Below are 27,111 nucleotides of genomic sequence, written 5' to 3'. Positions count from 1 at the left end.
TTGAATTCTTTTGCTCTCTTTTCTGTCCTCCGTATGCTGCTCTTAGTTGTGCAGGCTCCTTATTTCATCTTGAAGAGAGTTAAACCATTCAAAAGTAGGACACAGGATAAAACTTAATAAGCTAAGAGAATGGGGATGCTCCCTCCCCTCTAAGAAGAGTGTACTATTTATACTAATACCTGTTTTAGTAGTAATTATTTTAAAATTTAATATTAAATATTGGTTAACAGCTTTGTTTTCTCTGTGGGGAGGGTAGGTTCCCATTCTTTTAAACTCAAGGTTTTTGTTCTAGTTTTGTGTTTGTTCATTTGATGTTGTTGTTTTTCCTTTCATGCACTTCTGCATGGTTTACTCTCCCTCAGCGTGGTTAGACTGTAGCTACCCCACATGCCTAAGAAATGCCTTTTCTGTAGATGAACTTGATAGATGTTAAAATGAAATTGACTGAAGCTAGAGCGTAAAATGTTAAAGCAAAAACAGTTCAACCATTTCCAAAAGGAAAATGAAGTTACAAAACATTATTTTGTTCCTGTTAAAAAATCCTTACAGCCACTGCATTGGAAAGCTCCATCTTCCCATTGTTTGGAATTAGACATTAGAATGTGACAAGGAGTTTACTGTGGTTTCAGGGATGTGCCTTTTCTATTCCCATGAAAATTCACTCAAATTTTGTCAAATTCTGAGCCTTTGAAAAATCGCACCTCACACATGCTCAGTAGACACTTAGTAGAATTTGTCAGCTAAATTATCTAAAGATTCTCTTGAAGCTGTTTTTAATGATTAGAAATCAAATGTATAAATATAAGGAAATTCAGGCATAAAAGAAAACAGTGAACCAATGAAAGAAAAGAAAGAGGAGAGAGAAAAATAGATGAAAGGAAGAAGACAGGTGGGATTTTGCATCTCCAATACCTGTCAATTAAAACTAGAGATGGTGAAAATTTTTGGATCAAATGTTTTTCCACTGGAAAATGCTGTTTTGTCAAAATCAAAACTTTCTGTGGGAATTTGTTGAGTAAGACAAAATTTCATTTAGAAAATGAAAAAAACAAGTTTCAGTAAGGTTAAGATGGAATGTTTCAACCTTATTAAAATAAAATGTTTCAATCTTTTGTATCAAAATGATTTTCAGTTTATAAATTTATTATATTTTAAATTATGAAATAATAACAGAAAACGTTGAAATCAGAAGAATAAATTTTGATTTTATCAAAACTTAAATTTTGATTGAACCAAACCATTTTTTTTTCAGAATTTGCATTCCACGGGAAATATTGAATATTTTTGGGTTTTTTATATACAATTTTGAGTTAACTAGAAATTAAGAGTTTTGACTGACTCTAATTAAAATATTAGTTAGATCCACCAACCATTTCTTGTGGGTGTCAAGTACACACATTTGCCCAAATACACTGAAGTTAATGGACTTACTCCAGGGAAGAATTTAGCCCTTTTTGTTGTTGTTGTTGCTGAAAGGTGTAGATGCCTCACTATGAAATTTTGGAATGCAAATTTGATAGTATAAATACCACTTGAGATCTTTCTTTCTTTGATTTACATTTCTAATTTTTAGGCATGATCTCTATCTGAAAGAAATATCTGGTTGTTTGTTTTCATCTGTTTACAAATTATTATTTTAATAAAATCAATTAAAGAAATTGAGAGATTCAACCGTTTTAAAAATATTCATTTTACATGTAAAGAAGTAGACTATTTTTAATTAAGAGTGATGTTTTAAATATTATTATATGTATTTTAATCATAATATTTTTTGTTTTTATTACTGTAATTTGAAAATTGCAGCGGGCCACTGTGGTGTTCCAGATCTCATAGTTAATGGTCAAGTAATTGGAGAAAATTATGGGTATAGAGATACAGTGGTATACCAATGCAACCCTGGTTTTCGCTTGATTGGTTCTTCTGTACGAATATGCCAACAAGATCACAATTGGTCTGGTCAGCTTCCATCCTGTGTGCGTAAGTAAGCGTGGCAAAATAAATTTTTTTTGTGCAATATGTGTACTGCTTACATTAGCTGATTGGATAGGCACCTAAGTTCCATTTTTAAAGGTGATTTAGGACCAGATTTTTGAAAGGTAAGGCACCTATAGAATATAGGCACTTAATTCCTATTGAAATCAATGGGAATTAGGCACCTAGGAGCTTTTGAAAATTCCACTTGATGTTTAACTGCATCTTTAGGCACCTAAGTACCTTTGAAAATCTGGCCCCTCAGAAACTGGCTCACTGAATGTCAGAGGGGCTAAGGAGCATAGATGCCTATGTCACCTTTGAAAATGCTTTTGGAGATCTTACCTGAAAGCTGCTATATGTATTTACTATTGATCAGTATAAAGAGTTAAGTTAGATCTCAGATTATACGGTCAGCATTGAAGACTGAAATGTTCACATCCACAGAATGCTTGTTTCGTTTTCATTAAGATTTTATTACTGATCAATAGTGTGTTATGAAAATGAGTTTTCATGTATGTTAACTGGGTTGACATGTCACATAATTTAATGCCAGAAGAGAAAAAAATATTTGTCACCCCTATAAATAGATTCTTTTTAGTAAACTTGGGTTATAGTGAAAAAGGGGGGGATGCAAAAAATTGGTACTCTATTTATTTATTTATTTATTTATTTATTAAGAATGGTCCCTTCTGAGACTGCTTGTCCCTTTCACAAGGGTATATATGAAAATTAATTGTGGAAATAATACTTTATTACTTTAGTTTAACACACGCTCATTTCATTGTACTGTTCCTATTTTTAATCATTCAGCAGTGGATTAATGCCATGATCTTTTTGTTTAATTTAAGATAGAAATAAGTATTGGCCATTAGGGAACAAGTTTTTTTTTTTTAATAATCTTTAAAGCAAGAATGAGACACAGTTCAATAGGAATTTCCAAATCACTGGGTTAACATCAACAGTAGAACTGAAAAATAATTGCTCCTGGGTCATTGCTAACAGCAAAGAAGGTGAACATAGTTTCTTTCTCTGCAACCAATTATGGAAGCTGTTTTGTTGAACACAGTGGAATTGTGCAGTACAATACTTCAGAAAAAGGGCAAGGAGCTTGACTAAAGGATTGTAGCGATGAAAGACATGCCATTAAACACTGCAATTCTCCATAACATTACAATAGATTTTTAGAAGTGTCAGTACTGTAAATCTATAACTTAATAGAAGTAGACAAAATATTGATTTCTTTTTTATTTCTCTATCAGTTATATGGTTAATGGCATTCATAATTTTATTAATGTATTTCTATAGTCACAGCATGTTTTGATTTAATGATCATGACCATTTCATATTAGAAATGCACTATGCTAAATGCTTGGGCACCATGGACAGATCTTTTATTATTAGCCTTTTGTACATTCTTAACTGAATAATGCCATTCCGAAAAAAATAAGGAGAATTTTAAGCTACAGTTGTTAGTTTTGTCCTCTCTAGCATGTTTACTATGTAAGGGCCTGATCTGACGAAGTGCTGAGCACCTTCTGAAAGATACGAAGCTCCTTCAGTTCCCATTAAGATCAAAGAATTTCACATCTTTAAATACCTCGAGAGGCATTCAGTACCTCACATGATCTGACCTTCAGAATTCTATTAAGTAATCATCTCTATTACATGGTACCATGAAAAGTGATAACCGCATACTCCTCTCTCTTGTTTTTTTTCTGATGTTAGCTGTTAGCTGTGGTCATCCTGGTAGTCCAATTTATGGAAGAACAAGTGGAAATGGTTTCAACTTCAATGATGTTGTGACATTCACTTGTAATACTGGGTATGTCATGCAAGGGCCAACAAAAGCACAGTGTCAGGCTAATAGGCAATGGAGCCATCCACCACCGATATGTAAAGGTATGAATACAAATGCTTAAAGATTTAGAGGTTACTCTGAACATGACAAAAGACATAGAAACTAAACGGACACTGTCAAAGCAAAGCATATATGTTTAAAAATCATCATGGAAATTACTAATAGAAAATTAGCTTATTTAAACAGAACACATTTTCTACATCTAATTTTACTTTTTCACCACTTACACGATTGGTTTACTGTTTGCCTTTCACTCAGAATGAACAATGAAACTAATCTGGGCAGTTTCATTTTAGTTTCTAGTCTTCTTATTTTCTGGTTCTCATTCATTGGCAAAATGCAGGTCTTCACTGAAATTAAAATAAAAATAGAAATATGAAAACATTTCTATTCATATAAAAACCTTTTTAAAAATAAAATCTAAATTTGAGATCTTACACTCATTAACAATGTCCTTTTAAAGCCTATTTCATGTTTTTTCACTGTATTGACTTTTCTGGAAGTGACTTTTTTTAAACACAAGTTTCATTGTAGCAGGGTTTAGTACCTTTTCCTTTTTACAAATGAAAGTACACATTGTACCAAAATGCCCATACAGGACACCCAATTTAGGCATCCAAATCCATACTTAGGCACCTAAATAAAAGTCGTCTGTTTGTAAGACATACTTCCATTGACTTAATTGGAGACAGTGGGCATGCAACACATCTGAAAACTAGGCCTCGTTTAAATAGGGGATAAATATAGATGGAAGAGTCCACATTGGGCGCGTAGATTAGAAGTTTGCCCTGTGTAAATAACTTTGCTTATCTCAGTACATAGTAAGATTCTTGGAAGCAAATAAAATGTTGCATTGAGAGTAAATGATTGCCACCTTCACTTTTGGATTTTATATGGATAGAGAAAAAATAAAGCAGTATTTTAAAACAAAATAATTCTGATGCTGCACAGTATGCATATGAATGAAATTGTCATCCTTTAGATCCAATATGAAGATATTATAAATCTTAAATTGGGGACTAGGGAATGTCTCAGTAAGTTATGTACAATTGAATAGCAATTGTTTTTATCAGACCATAAAAGCAAAGTCATATTAGCTTCCATTATGTCAATATACCACTGAAATTTTAAGAGTTATTTGTATTTGGTTTTATTTTTTCATTTTCAATTAAATATAAATACTCTATTTTGGCCTATAAAACACAGAAGATTATAGGCTAGCTCATCTTTCTTGGAGCAGTCCTTTTGCTACTGATCACAGCCTTTAAAGCAGAGGCTTTTGAGTTGAATATGTTAATACACAAGAGTTGGAGGGGTACATAAATAGGTTTTGAAGATTTAAAAATTGTCTCCCCTTAGAAAATACATATTTCTCCATAAATTCTGGATGCATCTAAGCAGAAGTAGCATCAAAGAGCCATCCTGCAGCTGAGTCAGCATCGTGTGGACTTCCTGAAATTCCCTATAAGCTTTGGGTTTTAGGATGATACAGAATGCTAAATCATACAGTGTGCTTATATTCATTTTATTAATACGTTTTTCTTTCACTTAGATTTTATGATTCATCCCTCTGCCTTGAGCCTAGTAGAAAACTATTTACAGAATTTTATTTTCAAATATTTTATTTGTAGTTAAGACATTATTATTCTTTTTCATTCACAATAGGAAACTCTTATTGTGTACTAAGAATGCCACATATATTTGGTCTTCAACCCAATAACAATAAATTATCTTGGTGCACTGGTATTTACACAATAATGTACCATACTCCCTATTATGTTATTGCCTTAGGGGTCAGAGCCTCAAAAATGAATCAATCACACTAGTTTATGAAAACTTTACACACAGCCATGATATCTTAAATTGTTCATAGAGTAAAACAGATTACAAGAGAGCTAAGTTTGTCCATCAGATCATCGATACCGGTCTTTTTAAGGTTCAGCAACTCCAGTTTTGACTTTGAAGATCATGACATTTGCACCAATTAAAAATAAAATTAATCCATATACCTATTTAAAATGAGTACTCAAATACCTGCAAGTTTGCAAGTTGTCCAAATGTCCAGTGCACATTATAACATTCTTGCAAGTGCAGTACCCATTCTAGAAGGTCCTGATTTCAGTGATAATAAAATGATAGCAGTGGCCAAGGTGGACTTTGATAACGACCAGATCTTTTTGCTGTAAATGTTCAGCATTTAAGAGTTATCAAGAACTAATATACCTTTCGTTTTATTTAAAATGAATACTTTCATAGTTTCTATGTTCACATACAATTACTATGAAACACTTGTTCTCAAAATAGAAGATAGAAATTGAGCCAAGAAATTCCCTCCAGGCCACAAATAATACTCTGCCCCCTGAAGCTACCAACTTAAATACAATGCCTGGGTGAATATATAAGTCTTGCCTTTAAGGTTAATAAAATCAGGCCAGAAGAAGAAATGGCTTCTAGATGTCTTATCTTCCCAGTGAAAATGCTTGACTTCCGGTCAGCACATATCAGTATTTAAGGCCTATTTTTATCCCAGCAAATTCCATCTCTTGTGATGGTATGTAAAATATCCCTAAAACAGCCAGCATGCAAAATACATAAATTTGTGTAAGTAAGAATCAGTGCCTTGAGTTGCACCTGGAAATAGATTACTAGCATTTTCAGTACACTTACAGAGTATTCCAGAGACACAGGTATGATACAGTGAAATATACAGTTAAGTAGGTGGGCAATACCATTCTGCATGGGCTGTAGAATACAAATTACCTTCAGTGGTAGCTTCATGTAGATTGCATTGTAATGATCTGTCCTGGAAGTGACGAGCATAGAGAACTATGATGAGTTCTGCATCAAAAAGAAAGTTCACAACCCCCTAACCAGATGCAGATAAAGAAAATGACTTTTAGCAACTTCTTCAAAGTAGGAATCTAGGAGCAGCTGAGGACTCAAAAGAACCAACCAGGTTGTTCACATCATTAACTATAGCTCCCCTCAGTGAAAGGAGGAGATAGATAGACATCTATCTATCGATCGATTGTCTCCCCTACGATAGCCAATGGAAGATGCCATCCAGAGCGGTGCATGCTAAGCCGTGCCCCTCTCATACATATAGGCACCTAAATCCAGGCTGCAGAGAGACACCTAGCTCTGCTAATGATTCTCAGCTGTGAACCCTCTCCTGGTGCTGTTTTAGCAAGGAGCTGAGCAGGAAGTGGTGTCCCCTTTATCATGTTTATCCCAATGACAAGAGTGTTCACCTGGATGTGAAAGACCCAGGTTCAATTACTTGTCTTCCCCTATACCAAGGAGAAAAAGGGGATTTGAAGAGGGGTCTCCCACCTTCAAGGAGAGTGCTCTAACCACTGAGTTATGGGATAATCTGATGTGGGGCTCCCTGAATCTCTCCTGTTGAAGCTATTCCAATGTGGATAAATAGTGAAAGAGTGATTGAGGCAGGAGGACTGGACCCTGTGCCATCCATCTCCCAAGTGGGTGTTTTAACCAATAGATTACAAGAGTCATTCTCACACTCTCTCCTTGTCTATGGTCCAATGACTATTTAAATATTTATCCACAGTGGAACAGTCATTGGGCAAGAGAGCGAGAATGACTCTGCTTTAGCCACTGGGCTAAAAGTTACAAAGTGGGCAGGATCTCCTTCTCCTCCTCCTCCAGCCGGATTTTGGATGGGGCCCAATCTCTTACTCAGTTTTGGAGCATGCCTATCAGATTAGGCCTTGAATATGACTTATTAGACCAAATGCCTCCTCTTCCCCTTGTTTGTGAAGCACACTGGGGCTTAAGTGGGAGATAAGCATCCAGGCACTTAGCGTGAGGAAGCATTGCACCTGCCCAGAGGTTTATGTATAGTTGCCTAAGGAACTTTTACCCTGAAAATTTAGGCACCAAGTGAATTTAGGTGCCTTCCATGGTTCGGTGGGAGAGTTGCACATCAAAATGGTCCCAAAACTAGGACTTAGGTATCTAATGGACTTAGTTGTTTAACTCCTTTTGTGCATCCAGCGCTCAGTAAGTAAAGCTATTACATATTTATTTATAAAAGAATATATTATACATGTGTAATCTAATTATGGGTTTCAAGTTTATCACTTTTTTTTAGTGGTCAACTGTTCTGATCCTGGAATCCCTGCAAATTCCATACGAGAAAGTAAAATAGAACATGGAAATTTCACCTATGGAACAGTGGTGTTTTATGACTGCAATCCTGGACATTTTTTATTTGGATCTTCAGTTTTAGTCTGTCAACCAAATGGTCACTGGGATAAGCCACTACCCGAATGTATTAGTAAGTAGATAATGTGTATTTTTCTCTAAGTTAAAAAGAATTGGGCCATATATTTTATAATTACATTTTTACATTGATTTTGCTATATACAGTATATTCCATCTCTCCTATCTCTCTCCCTGTAGGCACTCTGTGAAGATGGTGATGGGTAAAAGATAGACAAAGAGATCCTATATACATAGGTTTTAAAACGTGAAATAACCATATAAGGCCTCAAAGGCACAAATGTAGTCCATGTCTGTTATACATGTTGGATGAAAGTTACCTGTTATCTGTGCAGAGGCTACTCAAAAAGACTGCACTTCTTTGGGCATCTCACAGAAGAATGATCCTTGGGAGTGCTCTGCATCAGTAGGAGGGGTGTTTGGGAGCAGGAGTGTATTCAGTAGGTGTGCAGCTATAGGGGTGCACTGACTTCATGGTATCTTCATAACAGGACATAATGACACTGCACTTCTAAAGCTGTAGTGGCAGCCTCATAGGAGCTACAAGGTTTTCAACAGCAAACCTTGAGGAATACAGTCAGATTCCTTCTCCCCATCCTTTTTTTTTTTTCTAGGTTTCTTTACAAAGACTTGTTTTGGGACCAACCTTTCTCTCTTGTGTGACAGAACTGTCTCCAGAAAATCTCAAAATGGGATCAGATTGAGAGAAAAAACAAGGTTAAAAGTTCTTAATCCAGTCATTTTGGCAACATTGCTGGAACAGTATAAACAAATTCTGCATTTATTATTTATCCTTTAGGTGAGATTTTTCTGTTGCCATTTTCTCACAACAATTCTCAGATTTCAATTCTTCTGGTTTTTTAAGTGATCTTCATTCCCAGAGTCTTCTTTATCTTTGTTAGTTATTTTACAACTGTCATTTATTAAACTGGGATTAAGATTTGGCATTCCCATGAGCAATTTAAGCAGAAAAACATTATGGGAATGGTGGAGTTGTCAAAAACATCCCTTAGAAATCCAGAAATATCACAGTTAAGGTTATGTAAAGGAAAAGCAAACATCTGAAAGCATGAAAATGAGCAGTTAAGGTACTGACATAACCTTAGCTCTGCCTCCATTGTGATGCCCTGAGGGAAAAGAAACCAAAAAAGACTCTGAAAGAACCTTATCCGCACATAATAAGCAGTTTCATCTCATCAGTAACTACATAATTAAAATACCTTACTCTTAATCATGTTCCAATTTGACCTTCTTTATAGCCATACATAATCTACAGAAGAGGATTCATTTTATAGCTGCTTGATTAAAAATGTAGCATACTAATGGCAATCTTTTCCCAGTTTTCATTAAGGGAATTAACTTGCACAGTACTGAGCATTCTTATCCAGAAAGTAGATAAGCACATGCTTAATTTTCACATACAAGTCAAGGGACACAAGTTAAGCACATGCTTAAATGATTTGCTGGATTGAGGCCAGAATGCTCGTCACTTTGCAGAAAACACATGCCAGTATTATACAAATGTAATTAAACACAGTCCTAGTGTATCTATCAATGCAAAACTCGAAGACTGAGATAATTAATTTATAACACTAAAGTAAAGAGAGCAAAGGTTAGTGAATGATGAATCTTCACATTAGCATCAGTCATGTATGGTATGTATTCAACCAATTCTCTGATGAATAATTTCAATAGTAAGAACCTTGCTGTCTTCTTTAAATCTAATATGTCCATGGCCATAGACTGAAGACCTTTCTTAAAGCCCTTATTGAAGAAGATGATGAAGGGAAGATGGGAGGTTGGAAGTGGCAGTTCACTAAATCAGTACAGTGGCTATTCTGTTATCAAGATATTTGCAGCTATAAGCCCTGTTCTTTATGAAGCACTTAGAAAAATGTCTTTGATCTGACATTAACAAATCCCACAAAGTAGGGATAATGGAACAAAGAAGGGGAGTTGCAAGGCTAGAATTGCTATAGGGACAGAATTTTGGTGCTTTGGGTGCTTTATCACTATACACTTTCATACGTGCAAATGTTTGGTCTCCTTCAAAGTTCAACCTTCGCTCTGAATTCTCTGGGTTTTTAGAATGGTTGCTTTTTAATAACTACATACTCTTGTCAGGAGTTTTACTTTTAAGTCACTGATAAGAACCCTAAAATTTAAAAAAGTTTTTTCACTGTTAGATATCAGAACAATTAAACCTTGCTTGAAAATGTGCCCCATTTCAAAATCCAACAGGTTTTGTATTTCTTTTCAGCACTGCAGGGCAGACATTTATTTCCTTGACATACATAGTCCATGTGTCTAATGTTCTACATATTAGTGCAGAAGACCTTTTTTCTCTTTGCTTTATTCTTATGAAATAATGCCTGTTGGGCTAAACAGAATAACTTTCCTGTTATTTTTATAAAACTTTCCAGTAGATATTAGATAGCTGAAACTATTTCAATGGCCTTACCAGGATTTAAAATACAGTACCCTGTAAAATACTATTTTTGACCAATTTCTACAAATTCTTCTTACAAGACTTTGTCTTGTGTGTTTGTGTTTAGGTTTTTTTAAGAGACAAGTTAAAAAAAAAAACAAATAATGAGCATTACTTATTATGGAATCTTCCCCTTGCTGTCTTCAGTGTAATTACGAAAAGCAGCTTACACCTCCTTTTTTTCACTGTTGCAGTTAGAGTTTGCTACCAGTGTTGTATATGAAGTTGAACATTTGTCAGGTACCACTGTCTGCAGTCCGTGCAAATAAGCACACACCTTAAAGGTGCAAGGCTAAAAGCTTCTGATTCACACTTAGTAAAATGATAATTCAGCCTAAAAGGAAAACTGCTTATGTGTAAATTGGCTTTTCTAAGGGCCTGATCCAAAGTTCCCAGGGAGACACATTGCTTAAAAAAAAATAGGGTGGAGAGAGGAGACAGAAAAGGTGGAACTGTCAAAGTATGGTCCCATCTTTTCAATTTCCCGCGCAGTGAGAGTTCACAGAGGAATTGTTTCTATCTTAGACATAATTGCTTCAGAAGCTCCCCCTGCGACTCTGCATTGCCCCTAACACAGTCCATAGCCTTAAAGGCAAAATATTTGGGCCCAATTCCGGATCCCCATAAACACATCAGGAAATGAGGAGATAGCACAGAAGCTCAAAGGAGAGGTTTTTGCCTTAATTCTAGCCCCTAGAAAGAGCTGCATGGGCGGTATCATGAGCAATGATTTAAGGGTCAATGAACGTGGGTCACATTTATATGCATTATACTCTGTGACCTAGCAGTGACACCTACATACAGTCTCCCTCTGCACCCAAAGTAAAATAGTAATATAATATAAAACTATATATATGGCGATAGAGCAAGGGCAGAGGGCAGTAGGAGAGTGTTCCATTTGTAAACCAGGAAGTGGGTGGATGCAAGCCCACCCACTGCTAATGGCCCCTCCCCCAGCCTAAGGGGAGGAGTCACTGGACCCGGGATACAACTAATGTCAGGGGACAACTAATGAAAAAAGCAGGGAGGGGCGTGTGGGTCACAGGGTCAAACAAAGGAAACCGGAATGGGACACCAAGCAGAGAACCCCGGACAGTGCCCACTGCTCCCAGAAGGTGTCAAGGGAGCCAGCGGACACTGCCCAGAGGAACTCTGTCCAGACGCATGAACACACAAGGGAACGGAAGTAGGCCCCACAGTCGCAGAGTGCCCCTCCCAGCCAACCTTCTCTCCTTCGTCTTGTAGATAGCCAGTTTGGCCAGGGCTAGGAGGAGGTTGACGAGGAGGTCCCGCGACTTTGTGGGGCCACAGATAGGGTGTGCATAAACAAACAGGTGCCAGGAGAAGTGCAGCCACAACCTCATCAAGAGGTTCTGGAGGAGCCGGAACAGGAGCTGCAGCCCGGTGCACTGAAGATAGATATGCGCCAGGGTCTCCCTCACGCCGCAGTAGGGGCAGGTGTCAGGGCGAGGGGTGAACCGCACCAAGTACACGCCCGTGCTCACGGCTCCATGAAGGAGCCGCCAACTAACGTCCCCGGTGGGCCGTGGGGTCAGGGTGAAATACAGACTGGCCCACCGGGGGTCCTCGCCCTCCGCGGGCGGTAACCAGTCCCACCACTTGGTGTCAGTGCGGGACATGAGGGCACGGAATTGAAGGGTATGGAGCACGAGCGTGTAAAGATGGGGAGGGGAGAGAGGCTGGGGAGGCTCGTGGGGCCGGGGCCCAATGGAGAGCACCGGAGGGCTGGGACTGAGGGAGACTGAGGGCTGGGACTGGGGGGGGGGGCAGGGACCACCCACTCGCAAGACCTGCTTGAGGTAAACCCGAGCAGCAGGGGACAAGGCTGCCTTCACCTCCTGGAGTACACACCAGGGGGTTCGAAAGGTGGAGAGCCCATGTGCCGAGCCAGCGCCTGGGGATCCACCCAGTCCACTCGGTGGTAGTCCAGGAGATCTTGGTGACTTCTGCCAGGACCAACCTCCGGAGCACCGAGAAGGTCTCCGCCACCTGCACACAGAGTTGGGGGTTGTGTAGCAGGGGCTTCGCGAGGAGATCCTCCCCCTCAGTGACGCAAGGGGCCTGGAGACCGTAAGCAGCCTCCAGGCCTGGAGGAGGTCCTGGTAGAAACCGGCAGCTCGGAGAGGTCTCGCGGAAGACCTCTCGGATAGAGATAAAGGAGCTGCTAGTCATATTGGAGCCCCTAGAGGCGGCGGAGGAAGGTGTGCGCCAAGAGGCTCCACGCCGGACCACCTGCACCATAAAGGAGTCTCTGCAGGGCCTGGAGGCGGAAGGTATGGACCTGGCTGCGGAGGCAGCACAGACCCTGCCCTCCTTCATCCAGGGGGAGACTCGGAATCCTTGCAGAGACCCAGTGCAGTCCTGGCCAAAAGAACTCCAGAACAGTCATCTGGAGGTGGGCCAGGAAACCTGGGGGTGGGACCAGGTTTTTGAGCCGGTGCCAGAGCATGGACAGGACCATCTCTGCAGCTGCTCAGACACCCTGCCCTCCAAATTGTGCCAGTTCTCCGCTGGAGAGGGATGGATGGTGGAAAGGTAAACACCCAGATAGAGCAGCGGACCCGCGCTCCACGAGATGGCTTGAAGTGCGGTTGGGAGGGCGCTCGCCCGCCACCCAGCCTCTACCATCAGGCCAGAACTCTTGACCCAGTTGACCCGGGTAGAGGAGGCTGCCGAGTAGACAGCCTGGCAGGCCTCCAACTGCACCAGGTCACCCAGGTCCTGGACCGCGAGGAGTACGTTGTCGGCGTATGCTGATAGGACCAACCTCAGCTCTGGCTCACGGAGCACCAACTCCGTCAACCTCTGGCGGAGGAGACAGAGGAAGGGCTCGATGGCCAGAGTGTACAGCTGGCTCGACAGCACACAGCCTTGACGCACCCCTCGCCCGAAGCTCACCGGTTCGGTCAGGGTCCAGTTGAGCTTCACCAGACACTCCGCGGAGGCATACAGCACCTGGAGAAAGCCCACAAAACGGGGCCCGAAGCCGAATGCCCGCGGGGTGCCCAGGAGATACCTGTGGTCCATCCGGTCGAACGCCTTCTCCTGGTCCAGGGACAGGAGGGTGAATGACAGACCATCCCTACACCCGAGCTCCAAGAGGTCCTGGACCCAATAAAGATTATCAAAGATGGTACGGCCCGGGACAGTGTAGGTCTGGTCGGCCTGCAGCATGGACCCCAGCCTCAGCGAGATGGCCTTGGCTATGATTTTATAGTCCGTGCTGAGGAGTGAGATGGGACGCCAATTCCGAAGGTAACGGAGGTCCACCTTCTTAGGCAGTAAGGTGAGCACGGCCCGCCTGCATGAAAGGGGGAGCGCTCCACTGCCTTCGGACTCAACCCAGACGACGGCAAGGTCCGGGCCAAGGATGTCCCAGAACACGCGGTAGAACTCCACGGTCAGCCCGTCTATGCCCGGAGATTTATTACTGGGCATGAGGCGGACGGCTGCCGAGAACTCGGCCAGAGTGAGAGGTAGCTCCAGCCGGTCCCGGTTGCCCGCGCTGACTGGGGAGTTCAGTCCAGAGTACCCTGCAGGCGGCGATTTCGGTCAGATTCGGGAAGAAAAAGTCATCGTAGAAGGCCCTGGCCCTTCCACGCATCTCCACCAGATCCGTGAGGGGGGCGCCATCGGCCGCTAAGAGGCAGGTGATGTGCTTCCGTTTCTCCAGGGCATAGAAGAAGCGGGACCCGTGATCCATCTCCCGAAAGAGATGGATGCGGGATCGAACAAAGGCGCCCCAAGCCCAAAGGTCTTTGAGGGCCCGGAGCTCCTCCCGCTTCTCCCGGCACGCTCCGCAGAGGGATGGATCCTCAGGGCTGGCGGCCAGACGCCTCTCCAGCTCTAAGACATCCCACTCCAGCTGCTCTATCCCCGCATCTCGTCTCTGACTGGACCCCCAAGTGTAGTCACGGCAGAAGAGTCAGGCGTACACCTTCCCCACGTCCCACCAGCACCGCGCCAAGGGAAAGGCATGCCTCTGCTCCCGCCAGGCCAGCCAGAACTCCTGGAAGGACACCACGAAGCCCACGTTCTCCAGCAGGCTGTTATTAAAATGCCAGTAGGCCAGCCCCAGCATCTCGCAGTGAGAGAGGCTGTCACAGTCACCAGATTGTGGTCCGAGAAGGGGGCCGGCCGAACACTGAAGGAGTGAGTCCATGAAAGATGGTGACGAGAAATATAGATGCGGTCGAACTGGGAGTGGCGCGACCGATCTACCCCCACCCGGACAAAGGTAAAGGTGACGATGTCATCCGGGTGGTGGTCGCGCCAGACATCCACCAGGAAGTGATTGTCTACAATCTCTCGGAGGATGTCCGCGGCGGCCAAGCACTGCTCGGTCCCCGTGCGGTCCCGTTCCTCGAGGGTGGTGTTGAAATCCCCACCCAGGGCCAGGCACTCATGAGGATCCAAGGCGCCGAGGAAGGCGGAGGCCTGCTGAAAAAAAACGCACCCTCTCTGGGCCCGATGTCGGGGTATAGGCATTGACAAGATTCAATGCCAGCCCCTCCATGCAGACCCGGAGGTGCAACAGGCGACCCGGCATGACCTCGGCGACCCCCAGCACCTCGGGCTGTAGATCGGGGGAGAACAGGGTGGCCACCCCGCCCGCGTGGGCGGAGAGGTGACTAAAGAACACCCTGTCCCCCCACTCCAGCCGCCAACTAGCCTCGGCGGCTGGATCCGTATGGGTCTCCTGCAGGAACACCACAGAGTACCCTCCCTCCCGCAGGAAGAAGAGAAATTGGTTCCTGCAGAGACCCATCCTACAGCCCCTGGCGTTTAAGGTTGCAAAGATTGTCGGGGTCATGGGGAGGGCCGGGGAGGATCCTCACTGGCAGGAATGCTGGCACCCCCCGTCAGGCCCTGCAGCAATCCATGACCGACCCCGAAGGCCAGAAGGGAGTCACAGAAGCTGAAGGCCCATCAGTAGGAGGCAGCGTCCTGCCTCTCAGTCCCTTTCCACTCCTTCAGGATAGCCCTCACGGCCCGGAGGACGAGATGGAAATCCCCCCAGCACTGCAGGGCAAGCTGCACCCTATTCCTGGCCCCGCGACAATTAGCCAGGAAAGTCCGCCGCTCGCCCCGCAGCGTCTTGGGGGCTGGGGTAGGAGACCCAGATCCGTCTTCCGGCCAGGACCCCGCAGTGGCCCGTGGCCAACAGAGACAGACAGACAAGGGGCAGATCCCCAATGCGGTGCCGATGTCATGGGCGCTGTGCTGCCCGCCTCGATCCCTGGCACAAGGAGCGGCGGAAGAGGGAAGACAGCAGCCCCAGATGGAAGGGGGAACTCAAATACCACCTCTCGGGAGTTGGCAGATGTTAGGGGGAAAGACACAACCCCAAGGGTGGTAACAATATGAGAGGTGGGCAGAGGAGGGACAGGAGCAGGATCGGGGGCGGGAATGGGGTCAGGGACAGGGACAGAGGCAGGGATGGGGTTGGGATCAGGGGCCAGAGTAGCAGAGCTACTGGCGTGCAGTTCCGCTTGACCCACCGCAGGGGTCAGGGGCATGGGGTCAGGAGGGGGGCCTTCACTGACACTGGGCCCAGGCACCAAGATGGACACGGCACCCGCAGCCCCCATGAGAGATGGGGCAGCTCGGGTCAGGGCCCTCAGGAGGGTTGAGGGACAGCTGCCCTACCTCAGACACCCCAGGGCCCAGCTGCTCGGCGCTAGCCGTCGCCTCAGGAGGCCCGGCAGCCGCAGATGTAATGCCGGCGGCAGCTGTGCAGATGGGGGCATCGGGTGGTGACTCAAGGATGGGGACAGCTGTCTGGGGAAGAAGAGAGGGAGGAAGGAGAGGGGCCGGCACAAGACTGCCCAGATCGAGGCACGGTGATAAAGGGTCATCCTCCCCCTGGGTGACCAGGGTCAGACCCTGGGACTCGATCTCCGCAAAGATGGAGTCATAATCCCCGTCTGCTTCCCTGGGTGCCACCCTGCTGAAAACTGGGGTGACAAGCACCTCGGCGACGATGGGGGGGTGAAGGTGACGAAATGGCTGGGGCAGCTCCCTCAGGGAGGGAGGCGAAGAAGGCCTCCTAGAGGGGGACGGAGCTACTCCTCCACACTGCTGCAATGTCCCCCTCAACCGGCATGACCTGCAGGACGTCATCAGGGGGTGCAGCAGAAGGCTCAGCGGTGGTGGCCCTCTTCTGAGACTTCCACGGGGCTTCCTCCCCCTCCGAGTGGGTGTGGAGGTGCTGAGCCTTCTTCCGCTTGCTGCGCTTCCCCCCAACGAGCACCCAGCCCTCCAAGGTGGTAACGGAGGGTGGGCCTGCAGGATTGGGGCCAGGTGGCAAGGGCAATGGTATTAGGGGCTGAAGGGGAGGGACAGGGCAGCAAGGGGACGGGGAACCTCCCCCTGGGACAAGCCCTCTCCTCCACAGGCCCTGTCCCAGAACTCACTGTGGGAGTGACGGGGTCCGGCCACTCACCGGGGCGCAACGGGGGGGCCACCCTCACGTCCCGAGCGGAGATGTGCACAGGAGTAGGAGGAGGGGCGGCCACAGGGGCTGGGTGACTATGGCTGATGGCGATGGCAGGGCCGGTGCCCACCAGGACCTCGGGTGACCCAGGTGCTCCTCTGTGCCAAGCCAAGGGGCAGTCCCTCCGGACGTGCCCTGTCACCTGGCAGAGGAAGCACCGGGCCTCCCTCGAGGAATAGTGAATTCGGTAGTGGGCCCCCTGATGGGGCACCAAAAAGGACCCCTCGAGGGTCTCCCCGTCACGCGCCACTGCCGGTGGCACCTGAAGCTGAACCTGCCGGTGGAAGGACAGAACATGACGGAGGATGGGGTCCTTGCAGCTCAGTGGGAGAGGGCTGAGAATGGAGAGTGGTTTCCCCAGGATGGAGAGGAAAGGAAGCAGGGCAGCATTAGTGAGGAAAGGCAGGATGGCGGTAAGGACCACCCGTACGCCCAGGTCCTCCAGGAGCTCTAGGGGGACGTAAACGCCCCCCAATGCCAGGCCCTTCTCAACCGCCTCCTGTGCGGCAGCCTCCGATGCCAGAAAGAAGACGACCTTGCTGTACATCTTGGAGGCCGCCGCAATGGCCGAGGACCCCACCACCCGTGCCAACACCCGCACGTATGTCTCAACGTGGGGTGAGGCGGGCACCAGGAGGCAATGGATGCCATGCCTTCTTGTCAGGGTGGGGAAGGGGCCCCGGCCGCTGGAGATGGAACTGGAGGAGGCAGTGGGGGCAGATGACGAGGCGGTGGCCAGACGGGTGGCAGCTACCTGGGCATACGCTCTGGGGAGGGAAGCAGAAGCACCCCCAGAGCTGGTGAAAGGGACAACCGGGGACGGGGGGGCTGCAGCCGATGGTGGGGCCGCGGCAGGGAGGGTGGCTTGCCCCCCAAGGGGCAGTGCCCTTCGTGCAGGGCCCTTGCCCTTTTTCACATCCAGGCCCTTCCTGCCAGTTGAGGGAGCTTGGGCAGCAGTGGTGGAGGTCCCCCCTACGCCGGCCGCTGCCAGTACCTCAGTAAGGGCAGCGGTGGCAGGAGGAGCGGTGGTCGAGGCCGTAGCCATGGGGGTGGGCAGGGGAGCGGGCGGGGGGGGAAAGGACAGAGGCCACCACAGGGGCTGCCTGATCCATCGGAGGGGAGAGGGCGGGAGTACGCACCTGGAAGGGACGGGGGGGGAAAGGGGCGGGTCAAGAACGAGCACCCCTCCCTGCTAGGCTGCAAGCAGGGTGGAGTTCCAGGGGCAAACACTGGAAGGAGGAGGTGGTCTGGGAAGGGGGGGACAGAATGGCTAACCACTCCTCCCCGCTAGGCTGCAGGCTGGGGAGGAAGGCACCGCAAGAGGGGGGGGGAACAAGTACAGGGTGGGAACATGGGAGGTGCCGGCTCCTCCGGCTGCACTAGGAAGGGGGGGGCACAATCTCATCGGGGGTGCAGTGTGGGGGTCAAAATGAAAAGGAACTGGGGTCCTGGGGGCTCACAAGCACTTTGGAGCACCCGGGCGCACTGAGGGTGGGAGCAGATCGGGGCATGGGCGGGGAAGGTCAGGCACGGAACAAGAGTGGGGCAGGGAGGAGCACAAGGCTCCAAGGAATGGGGCAAGAACAGACAAAAAATGCTGAAGGGCGGGGCCGGGCAGGGCAAACCAGCAAACACTCAGGGCTGGGCGGGGCAAAAACAAACGAACAAGGAGACCCAGGGCAAAAACTGAATAGTAAGGGGCGGGTGGGGCAGACTGCAAGGGGAAGGAAAAATGCTTGGGGAGGGGTAAGCCAATCTGGAAAGACCGGAGGGCAAAACAGAGGGCAAGGGGAGCCCTCCGGCCAGACAAGGGAAGGAAGGCCAGGGAGGGAGAGGAAGCGCATGTGCCTAGGTGGGCTTGGGTGGTGGGAAACAAGTCCCTGCTGCTGCAGTGGTCCCAGATGGCCCAGGGGATGAGCGGTTCAGCTGAGGGTGAGGAGGTGAAGCTGATGGTGGCTGGGGGAAGCGGAGGGGGCGACGGCGGTGGTGGTGGGGCAAAGTGGAGAGCGGATGGACTGGGGGGAGAGTTCCACGCTGCCCCCCACAGAAACAACAGTACCTGTCCCCCGCACCACAAGAGCAGAGGTGGTTCAGTCACTCAGTCCAACAAAGAAAGCAGCCCCTCCTGAGCGCTCCTGCAGCAGCAGCAGCAGCAGCTGCAAAGATGGTTGTCAGTCTCCTCCTCACAGGCAGCACCAGACAAAAGCAGCAGCAGCAGGGTCCCAAGCGATAGCAGCAGCAGCCAGCCCAGGAAGGCCTTGTCACCGGTAGGGGGTGGTGGGGGTGGTGGTGGTGGTGGCGGCGGCGGCAGCGGCAGCGGCAACAGCAGCGGCGGCGGGAGCCACTCACCTACTCCCCCCCAGCAGGCTGGGAGGGGGCAGGTCGGCCGGCAAGGCCCCAAAGCAAGAGCAACGGCAGCAGCCCCAGGAGCTCCACTGACCAGCAGTCTCCTCCACAGTAGCCTGAGGAGAGTGTGGACAGGAGAGACGTGAGCCCCAGCCTGCTCACGGTTCTGTTCCCGGCAGATTAGCCAGAGCCATTAGAGGGCAGTTAGGACCAGCTGAGGCCAATTAAGGCCCAGCCAGGTGCCTGATAAAAACCCTCTGCTCCAGACAGACAGTGTGTGAGCTGGAGGAGTGCAGAGTTGTGTGGAGGAGTAGAGAGGAGTGCAGTGTTGTGTGAGAGCAGAGAGGGGTTCTGAGAAAGGTACTGGGCCCAGGAGGGGGAAACTTGCCCCGGCAGGACTGAAATACTCCCCCAGGCACAGGGGCCTGGGTAAAGAAGCCCAGTCCAGGGAACAAAGAAGCAGGGCCTGAGGGGCTAGAAGGACATCGGGGGGAAATTAGCCCAGGGGAAGGACTGCAGCTGTGAATATGGTGCTAGCAGCACAAAGTTGTTGCTCACAGGCCCCCTGGGCTGGGACCTGGAGAAGTGGGTGGGCCCGGGTTCCTATCCCATTCCCTGGGGAGATGGGGTAACTATGATGCCCTGTCCCACTACGAGAGGCAAAAGCGCAAGACCCACTACAGGGAAGCTGGCTGTCTGCCACAATATATATATATATATATATATATATATTATAGTGTGTGTGTGTGTGTGTGTGTACATACATAAAAACTAGATGCCTGTGCCTTAGGGCTGATTACAGCAGAAATGTTAGGAGCACATTATCATTATTTTTGGAAAATCCATCTTTAGAGGTTTTTAAGCTGAGGTTTTTAAGATGCAGCTTGACAAAGCCCTGGCTGGGATGATTTAGCTGAGGTTAGTCCTGCTTTGAGCAGGGGGTTGGAGTAGATGACCTCCTGAGGTCTCTTCCAATTTTAATCTACGATTCTATGATCTGTCAGAATTTGGTTCTTGATATATTTTTGTATCTAATAAATTGACATTTAAGAATCCAGCTTCTTCACAGGATGCATGTATAAAATATGGCAATTCTAATGGTAAATGTAAGTTTGATCGGTGATTATAATATTTTTTTATCTCCAATAATTATGTATTGTAGTGATTGACTGTGGCCATCCTGGCATTCCTCCTAACGCGATCCTGTCTGGAGAGAAGTATACATTTGGGTCTACTGTTCGTTATTCCTGCACAGGAAGACGATCACTATTAGGCCAATCATCTCGCACATGTCAATTAAATGGACATTGGAGTGGATCTCTGCCTCATTGCTCAGGTACCACTTTTGAAATATGTGAATGTGCTCTTGGAAACATTTTAAACTTCCATACATATTGGTGGGAGCCTATTTGCTTTTGTAATTAATTAGAAAACAAATGTTAATTAAAAATACACTGTTTGTAGAAGTGCTGTAAAAATAAGTACAATTATTTTTATAAGAAAATCCAGTGAGAAAACTGAACTTTGTTAATAATATTGAATATGAAAGGAAATTACATGCTCAGTGGGATGGGACAAGTGACTAGATGGCTTTGAACATACATATTTTTATGATATGTACATTGCTTGGTTTCCAGAGGGAGAGTTCCTGCACCTCAAGATTTATTTCCTCAAGCTAATGTTTTCAGTTTTATATAACTTGCAAAATAATTGGTGATTTGATCTCACAGCCCTCAAGTTAGGTCTAAAATATGTAATGCGTCTGCCCTTTTAGTAAAATCCCAAGTGCTCTAATTCATTTCAAGCATAGGATATTGTTGTTTTGGTTTTGCATAGTAACTAGTGAATCATCTTGAATGAAAATGGGCCCAAACCACAAAAAATGAGAGCCTCATTTTGAACATATTAAAGTTGAGGAGTGTTCCAGTCCAGGTTTTGGTTTGATCCAGTACAGCTAGAGAGGCCAACTGAGAAATACAGATTTGAGACATACACAGAATTAAGAGCCCTTTAGACATAGAAGAATCATAGAATATTAGAGTTTGAAGGGACCTCAGGAGCTCATCTAGTTCAACCTGCTCAAAGCTGGACAAACCTCAGCTAAATCATCTCAGCCAGGGCTTTGTCAAAAACCTCTGAAGATGGAGATTCCACCACCTCCCTAGGTAACCCATTCCAATGCTTTACCACCCTCCTAGTAAAAAACTTTTTTCCTAACATCCAACCTAGACCTCCCCCACTGCAGCTTGAGACCATCGCTCCTTGTTCTGTCTCTTGTTCTTGTTCTACTATCACTGACAACAGCCTCCCTGGAACCCCCTTTGAGGTAGTTAAAGGCTGCTATCAAATCCCACCTCATTCTTCTCTTTTGCAGACTAAATCATGGGATTGTAGTTCAAGCTCATTTCTATTCTTGGCTAAGATTTACCTCTCAATAAATATATTTTTGTTTTTTCTCCATGGCAACATCATGCTCCCATCACATAGGTTACAGCAATCAATAGTTTTTTCTTGGAGCATTTTCAGATCTATATTTCTTTGATTATAAGAACTCAGCTATTTTCATGTTCAGGAACTAGGAAGAAGCTGTGGGCTATATTCTCTCCTTAGTTCTGCCCATACAGAAAGTGATGTGCAAGTCTGACATCCTAGACTCTGCTCCCATCCTAATCTCAGGCCAAATTTTAGTTCCTTCACAATAGCCTTTGGCTTTTTAATAATCTTTCTGTTTTCCCACCTTTTATTTCTCTGGTATATTTAGACTTGAAATTCTTCAGTTCATTCTTCATTTCTATTAATGTACATATATACAGCACCTAGCACAATAGGACCCTGATTTCAACTGGGATCTCTAGTATTACTATAATAGAAATAATAAATAATTATAATTAAAATAATAATTTTAAATGAAGATCTTGCTATTAAGTTCCAAAAGGGGGCCTGACCACAAAGAAAATGAACATGTCATGTCTGAAGTCAGATTGTTTGCTTGCTCATTTTGCCTGAATTGGCATAATAGTCAAATAACTATTACTTGCAGTGAGTCAGAGTTTGCTCAGGAACTAAGCCCATTCTTAGACTTCCAGCAGATAAATGTGGGTAAGATCACCTGCTGATGTTGTTATCCTGCTCCATAAATTCCTCTTCTTCCATAAATCTTCCATTATCGATATAAAATGTGATTGTTCACTTTTAATACTTTTTCACTTAATTTCACACAGGGCATATTCTCATTGAAATCAGTAGGAGTTTTGCCATAGACTTCAATGGGAGCAGGTTTAGGTTCCTATTTCATATGATGAATAGAGCTGCGCACTATGTGAAAAACAGCACGGAGTTTGATTCCATTTATAAATGTGAAATTCACCAAACCTAGTTTTAAAACCAAAATTGCATACAAACCATTCATTTCAAGGAAAACCAGTATTGTGTATATATATTTTGTGGAAACCTAGGATTATTTATGGGTGGTTGCTCCCAGTTTTGGAAAATTCTGGTGAAACTCAAGTCTCAACAGAATTTCTCTTTGAGTTTTTGGATTCAAACAAAACTCCAAATTTAAAAATACTCAAAGAACAGGGTGCAAACCCATGCAAAATTAAACTGTAAAAAATACTCAGATAAATTTTAGTGAACATAAAACAGTAGTTTTTTTACAGCTCTGTTGATATTACATTTAATAATTGAGATAAGTACTTCAAAATAGTATAAATAAATAAATACATACAATTTAAAAAAATAAATTAAGCTGTTCTTTCTGTCTCTCTCTCTCTTGCATACACACACACATAGACACACACGCTGTGAGGAAGCTCACAGGTCAAATCAGTGTCTACAGAAAAAAATGAGTTTTATAAGATAAACCTTTATGTAGTTCTACATTTGCACAAGTTCAAATGTGGGTTGCAGTGAACAAAATTCAGATTTGGTATAAAGTGAGTACGACTTTAGTGCTGTCACTCACTTATATCAGATCTGAAAATAAAACACCACTAGCTTTGGCAACCTGAAATTATGTGGAGGCATTATTTTTCACTAATATTTTCTATAACTTTAATACCATGTTTCATAAAATAAATTAAAAAAACTTGGACCTGGTGCCTAGGTTGTTTCATGGAGCGTATTAGAAATCCATATAAAAAGAGGCAAAAAGTGAGAGGGAGTTCACAGCCCTTCTTACATGTAGGCAGGAATTCAAATTTAAAATGCAATACCAGTGAGTATAGGAGGCCCTAGCTTTGTCATGTGCTTCCTGACACAGTCTGCTGTTTTGCGATTTTCATTTTAAATTATGCTTCAGATCCAGAGCTAGAAGGAGTTGAAGTGTCCCACTGACATCAGCTGATGTTTTGACACACCTCTCAGGAATCACATACATGACATCTGGAGAGAAGAGTCATAATGGAACTCACAGCAATTCACGATTACTGTCACATGCTGCATAGTCACTGCCATGCATTTAAATAAGTTGTCTGGCTCTGCATGCCTTCAATAAAAATGGAAAGCCAAATTCTCTTCTGGTCTAGTTCTGGTGCAACTCTACTGACATCAATGGAGTTATGCCAGCAGAAAATTTGGTCCACATGTGGAGGCAGAAAGTACCTGCATGTAGACTGAGAAAATCAATGTTGAATCTCTGCAATTAGGAGGTCAAAATAATTATTATCTACATAATATTGTTGAAGCCATTACCACAGTCATTTTGTGATAACAATAGTCACTAATACATAGTCTTTTTGCTAGTCTGTTATAAGATTCCATCAAGCTAGATGGTGATTAATCTCCCCTAGATAGTCAAAGTAATCATTCTTTGGGCAGGTCTACACTACTGCTTAAGTCGATATAATTTACGGTGCTCAGAGGTGTGAAAAAGACACTCCCTCCTGAACGACGCAAGTTACAGTGACCTAAGCGCTGTCCACACAGGCACTATGTCAGTGGAAGACACTCTCCCGCTGACATAGCTTCTGCCTGTTGTGGAGTAATTATGCCAGTGGGAGAGTGCTCTCTCGTCGGCATACAGTGTCTTCACCAGATGCGATGTATCACTTCTAGTGTAGATATTACCCTAGACAATTTTTTAACAAATAGATGTATATTAGTAACAAATACGTGGTAGATCAGAGCACACGATGGGATTAATTTATGAGGAAAAACATGACATACTTCTGCTACAATAAAAGTAGTAGAAGTTGTAGTGCTAGGAACTGTTTGAGAATGTGGATCATTATGTTAGGCACTGTACAAACACAGAGTAGTAAACACTCCCTATTCTGAATGTTTTGGAATCTAAATAGACAAGATGGACAAAAAGTAGGGGATGTATCCAAAGTAATAACCCAAACCACTTTCACTAAGGCACATTTTAATTTAATACGTAAAATATAGTGGCCAAAATTCTGAAACTTGATATCTAAGGTTATCTTGATTATCTTCTATAATGGCTTGGGTTTTAGAAGTCTGGAGTGTTCAGAAACTCCATTGACTTGACTATATTTTGGTTTGGGGAGTTGTGTATATTTACCAGCTTTGAAAATCTGGCTGTTCAAATACTCTAGTGATTGGGGTCACGGGAATCTAAATTAATAAATTTAGGTGCCCTAGAAAGACTTTGATACCTAAGTTTAGGGACTCAAATGTGGACATTTTGGCCATCATATCTACAATTAACTTGTTCATGCATAAGAATGAGGAAATTTTCTAATGTTAGTAAGCACTAGTGAATTAGAGTAGATGGAGTCTTGTGCATTCTTTCACACATATGCAGTAAGCGCGCACTCTAATAATGATACTACACTATCATGTTGGAAGTTTTTCAAAAACGGGGGGTCAGTTTAATGCTGCTTAACTTCACTAACATCATTTTACTTTTCTCTGAACCAAATTCTACCTCTTTTTGCGACTCTGTGTTAGGGGTAAAAGAGAACCTGTACCCCTAAAATAAAAGTGTAACTACAGAATCCCAGCCTGCTGGAGATGAACGACTGTTAACAGATGCCTGATTCTGCTGCTTTTTCATGAGTTTTGTGACAGGCCAAGGAAGATAAACATGGCATGTAAAATACTGATAGGTTAAGCCCACAGATCAGTCCCCTAGATGATAAAAAGTTATTTATTCCCTGGACTAAAATGAGTAGAACCAATAATAATAATAATTAATCATAATAATAATTAATAATAAACACAATAAATTGCTCTTATACTCTTTTGGAGAAATTGCTCTTTCTCCATAAATCACAAAACAAAGTATACAAATGCTTCCCTTCTAACTCTCTGACTACTCAACTCAAAAGACGTTTCTGCTGGTAAAGAGAGGAAGTAGATAAAAGTACTTCTGCTAGTGCTGGTCTGAATTTTTCACCCTTCTGTGCTGATGGGACTGGTTGGTAAGGGCTACCCCTCTGTCAGTAACCCCCCACTTTGGTTGCCCTACTTATTCCTAACCTCCACTGAGGTAAAAATGTGAGTGCACTGTTTTTTACCTGTTTCCCACAGATAACAGCATGCCCTTGTGACTCTGGTATTTAAATTCAGATAAATAACTACATGAGAGAGAGAACACATTATTTACCCCATTTATGCACACATTTTAGTACCAGCATGTATTTACCCAATTTTCTCTCATATAAAGGCATAATTTGAGGCTTTCTTGTAAGTGCATTTTACACTAATAGTAAAATTATTTACTCTGGATTTATACCAGTGTAAATGAGTGAAAAATTTGGCTCAATAATTCCTGCAGAAATATTATGAGTCACCGTTAGATACTTGATAGTGTAGGATACTATATATTTTTTTATTTGTAAAATGTCACAAAATCCATGTGCTCAAGGTCTTTGGGCCAATACCTCAGTTGCTGTAAACCAGCATAGGTCCACTGAATTTGCTGAAGAATTGAATGCCAATTTATACCAGCGGAGGCTCTGACCCGTTATTACATTTTTGTGTTAAATTTGATTACCTGTGTAGTCAACTGTGCTTTTGTCCAAAAATAATTCAAAGACATTTATCATAAAAGACAGCAGCCAGGATTTTCAAAAAATAGAAACTTGTAATTATGGTCCTCAATCCATATTTAGACCCTTGAATAAGTGATCTGATTTTCAAAAATGCTGAGAATCCCAGTGATTCTCACTGGTTACACTGGAAACTACTGGGTGCTCTTCCCCCACCTCCAATCAAGACACTTATTTAGGATCCTAAATATGGATTTTAAACTTATTTCTGAAAAACTTGGCCACTAATTGTTTGCAAAACATTTATTTTGATCTGTGTATATTAGAAATGGCAAAACTTTTTTCCACCATCTACTTTGTAAAACATAAATAGCGTGTCAGCTGAAATGAGATTTTATTCAGGACACTGTCTTTCAGCTGGCAGTAGCTTAAAAACCATGACAAATAGTTGGTGTTGAGAAACATGCTGACTAAAGCTCAAGTGCAATGGCAGAAATGTTGCAAATCTAATGATAACATTAAAACGTGAAGTATGCACTGTAGTGCCATTAGGAAATACGTGTTACAAAGAACTTGATTGAACAGGAAATTCATCTGTAAATCAGTGACCTTGGAACATTTCAGAATAAGTATTTTGAATGAAGAACCATGTTTTTTTAATGGTTTCTCACGCCACACTGTTGAACTAAGCCCTAATACAAAATCATTAGCCATTTAGCTAAGGTAT

The 27,111-nt window shown here is 44.3% G+C and overlaps 1 protein-coding gene across 3 annotated transcripts in view; it reads left to right on the top strand.

The window, feature by feature from the left end:
* The window catches only part of CSMD3 (CUB and Sushi multiple domains 3), a 1,042,296-nt gene that overhangs the window by 946,550 nt on the left and 68,635 nt on the right, over positions 1 to 27,111 (top strand). For all 3 annotated transcript variants that reach the window (XM_067537409.1, XM_067537408.1, XM_067537407.1), the window contains 4 exons: positions 1,804 to 1,977; positions 3,700 to 3,873; positions 7,947 to 8,132; positions 20,591 to 20,764. In XM_067537409.1, the coding sequence (XP_067393510.1) occupies positions 1,804 to 1,977; positions 3,700 to 3,873; positions 7,947 to 8,132; positions 20,591 to 20,764 (708 nt within the window). The remainder of the gene's footprint in view (positions 1 to 1,803; positions 1,978 to 3,699; positions 3,874 to 7,946; positions 8,133 to 20,590; positions 20,765 to 27,111) is intronic.

The sequence above is a fragment of the Emydura macquarii genome, unplaced genomic scaffold (genome assembly GCF_026122565.2).
Source record: "Emydura macquarii macquarii isolate MOO-44397 ecotype Brisbane River unplaced genomic scaffold, CSIRO-AGI_Emac_v2 contig_383, whole genome shotgun sequence".
NCBI lineage: Eukaryota > Metazoa > Chordata > Testudines > Chelidae > Emydura > Emydura macquarii.
This window is presented reverse-complemented; position numbering and strand designations above follow the sequence as displayed.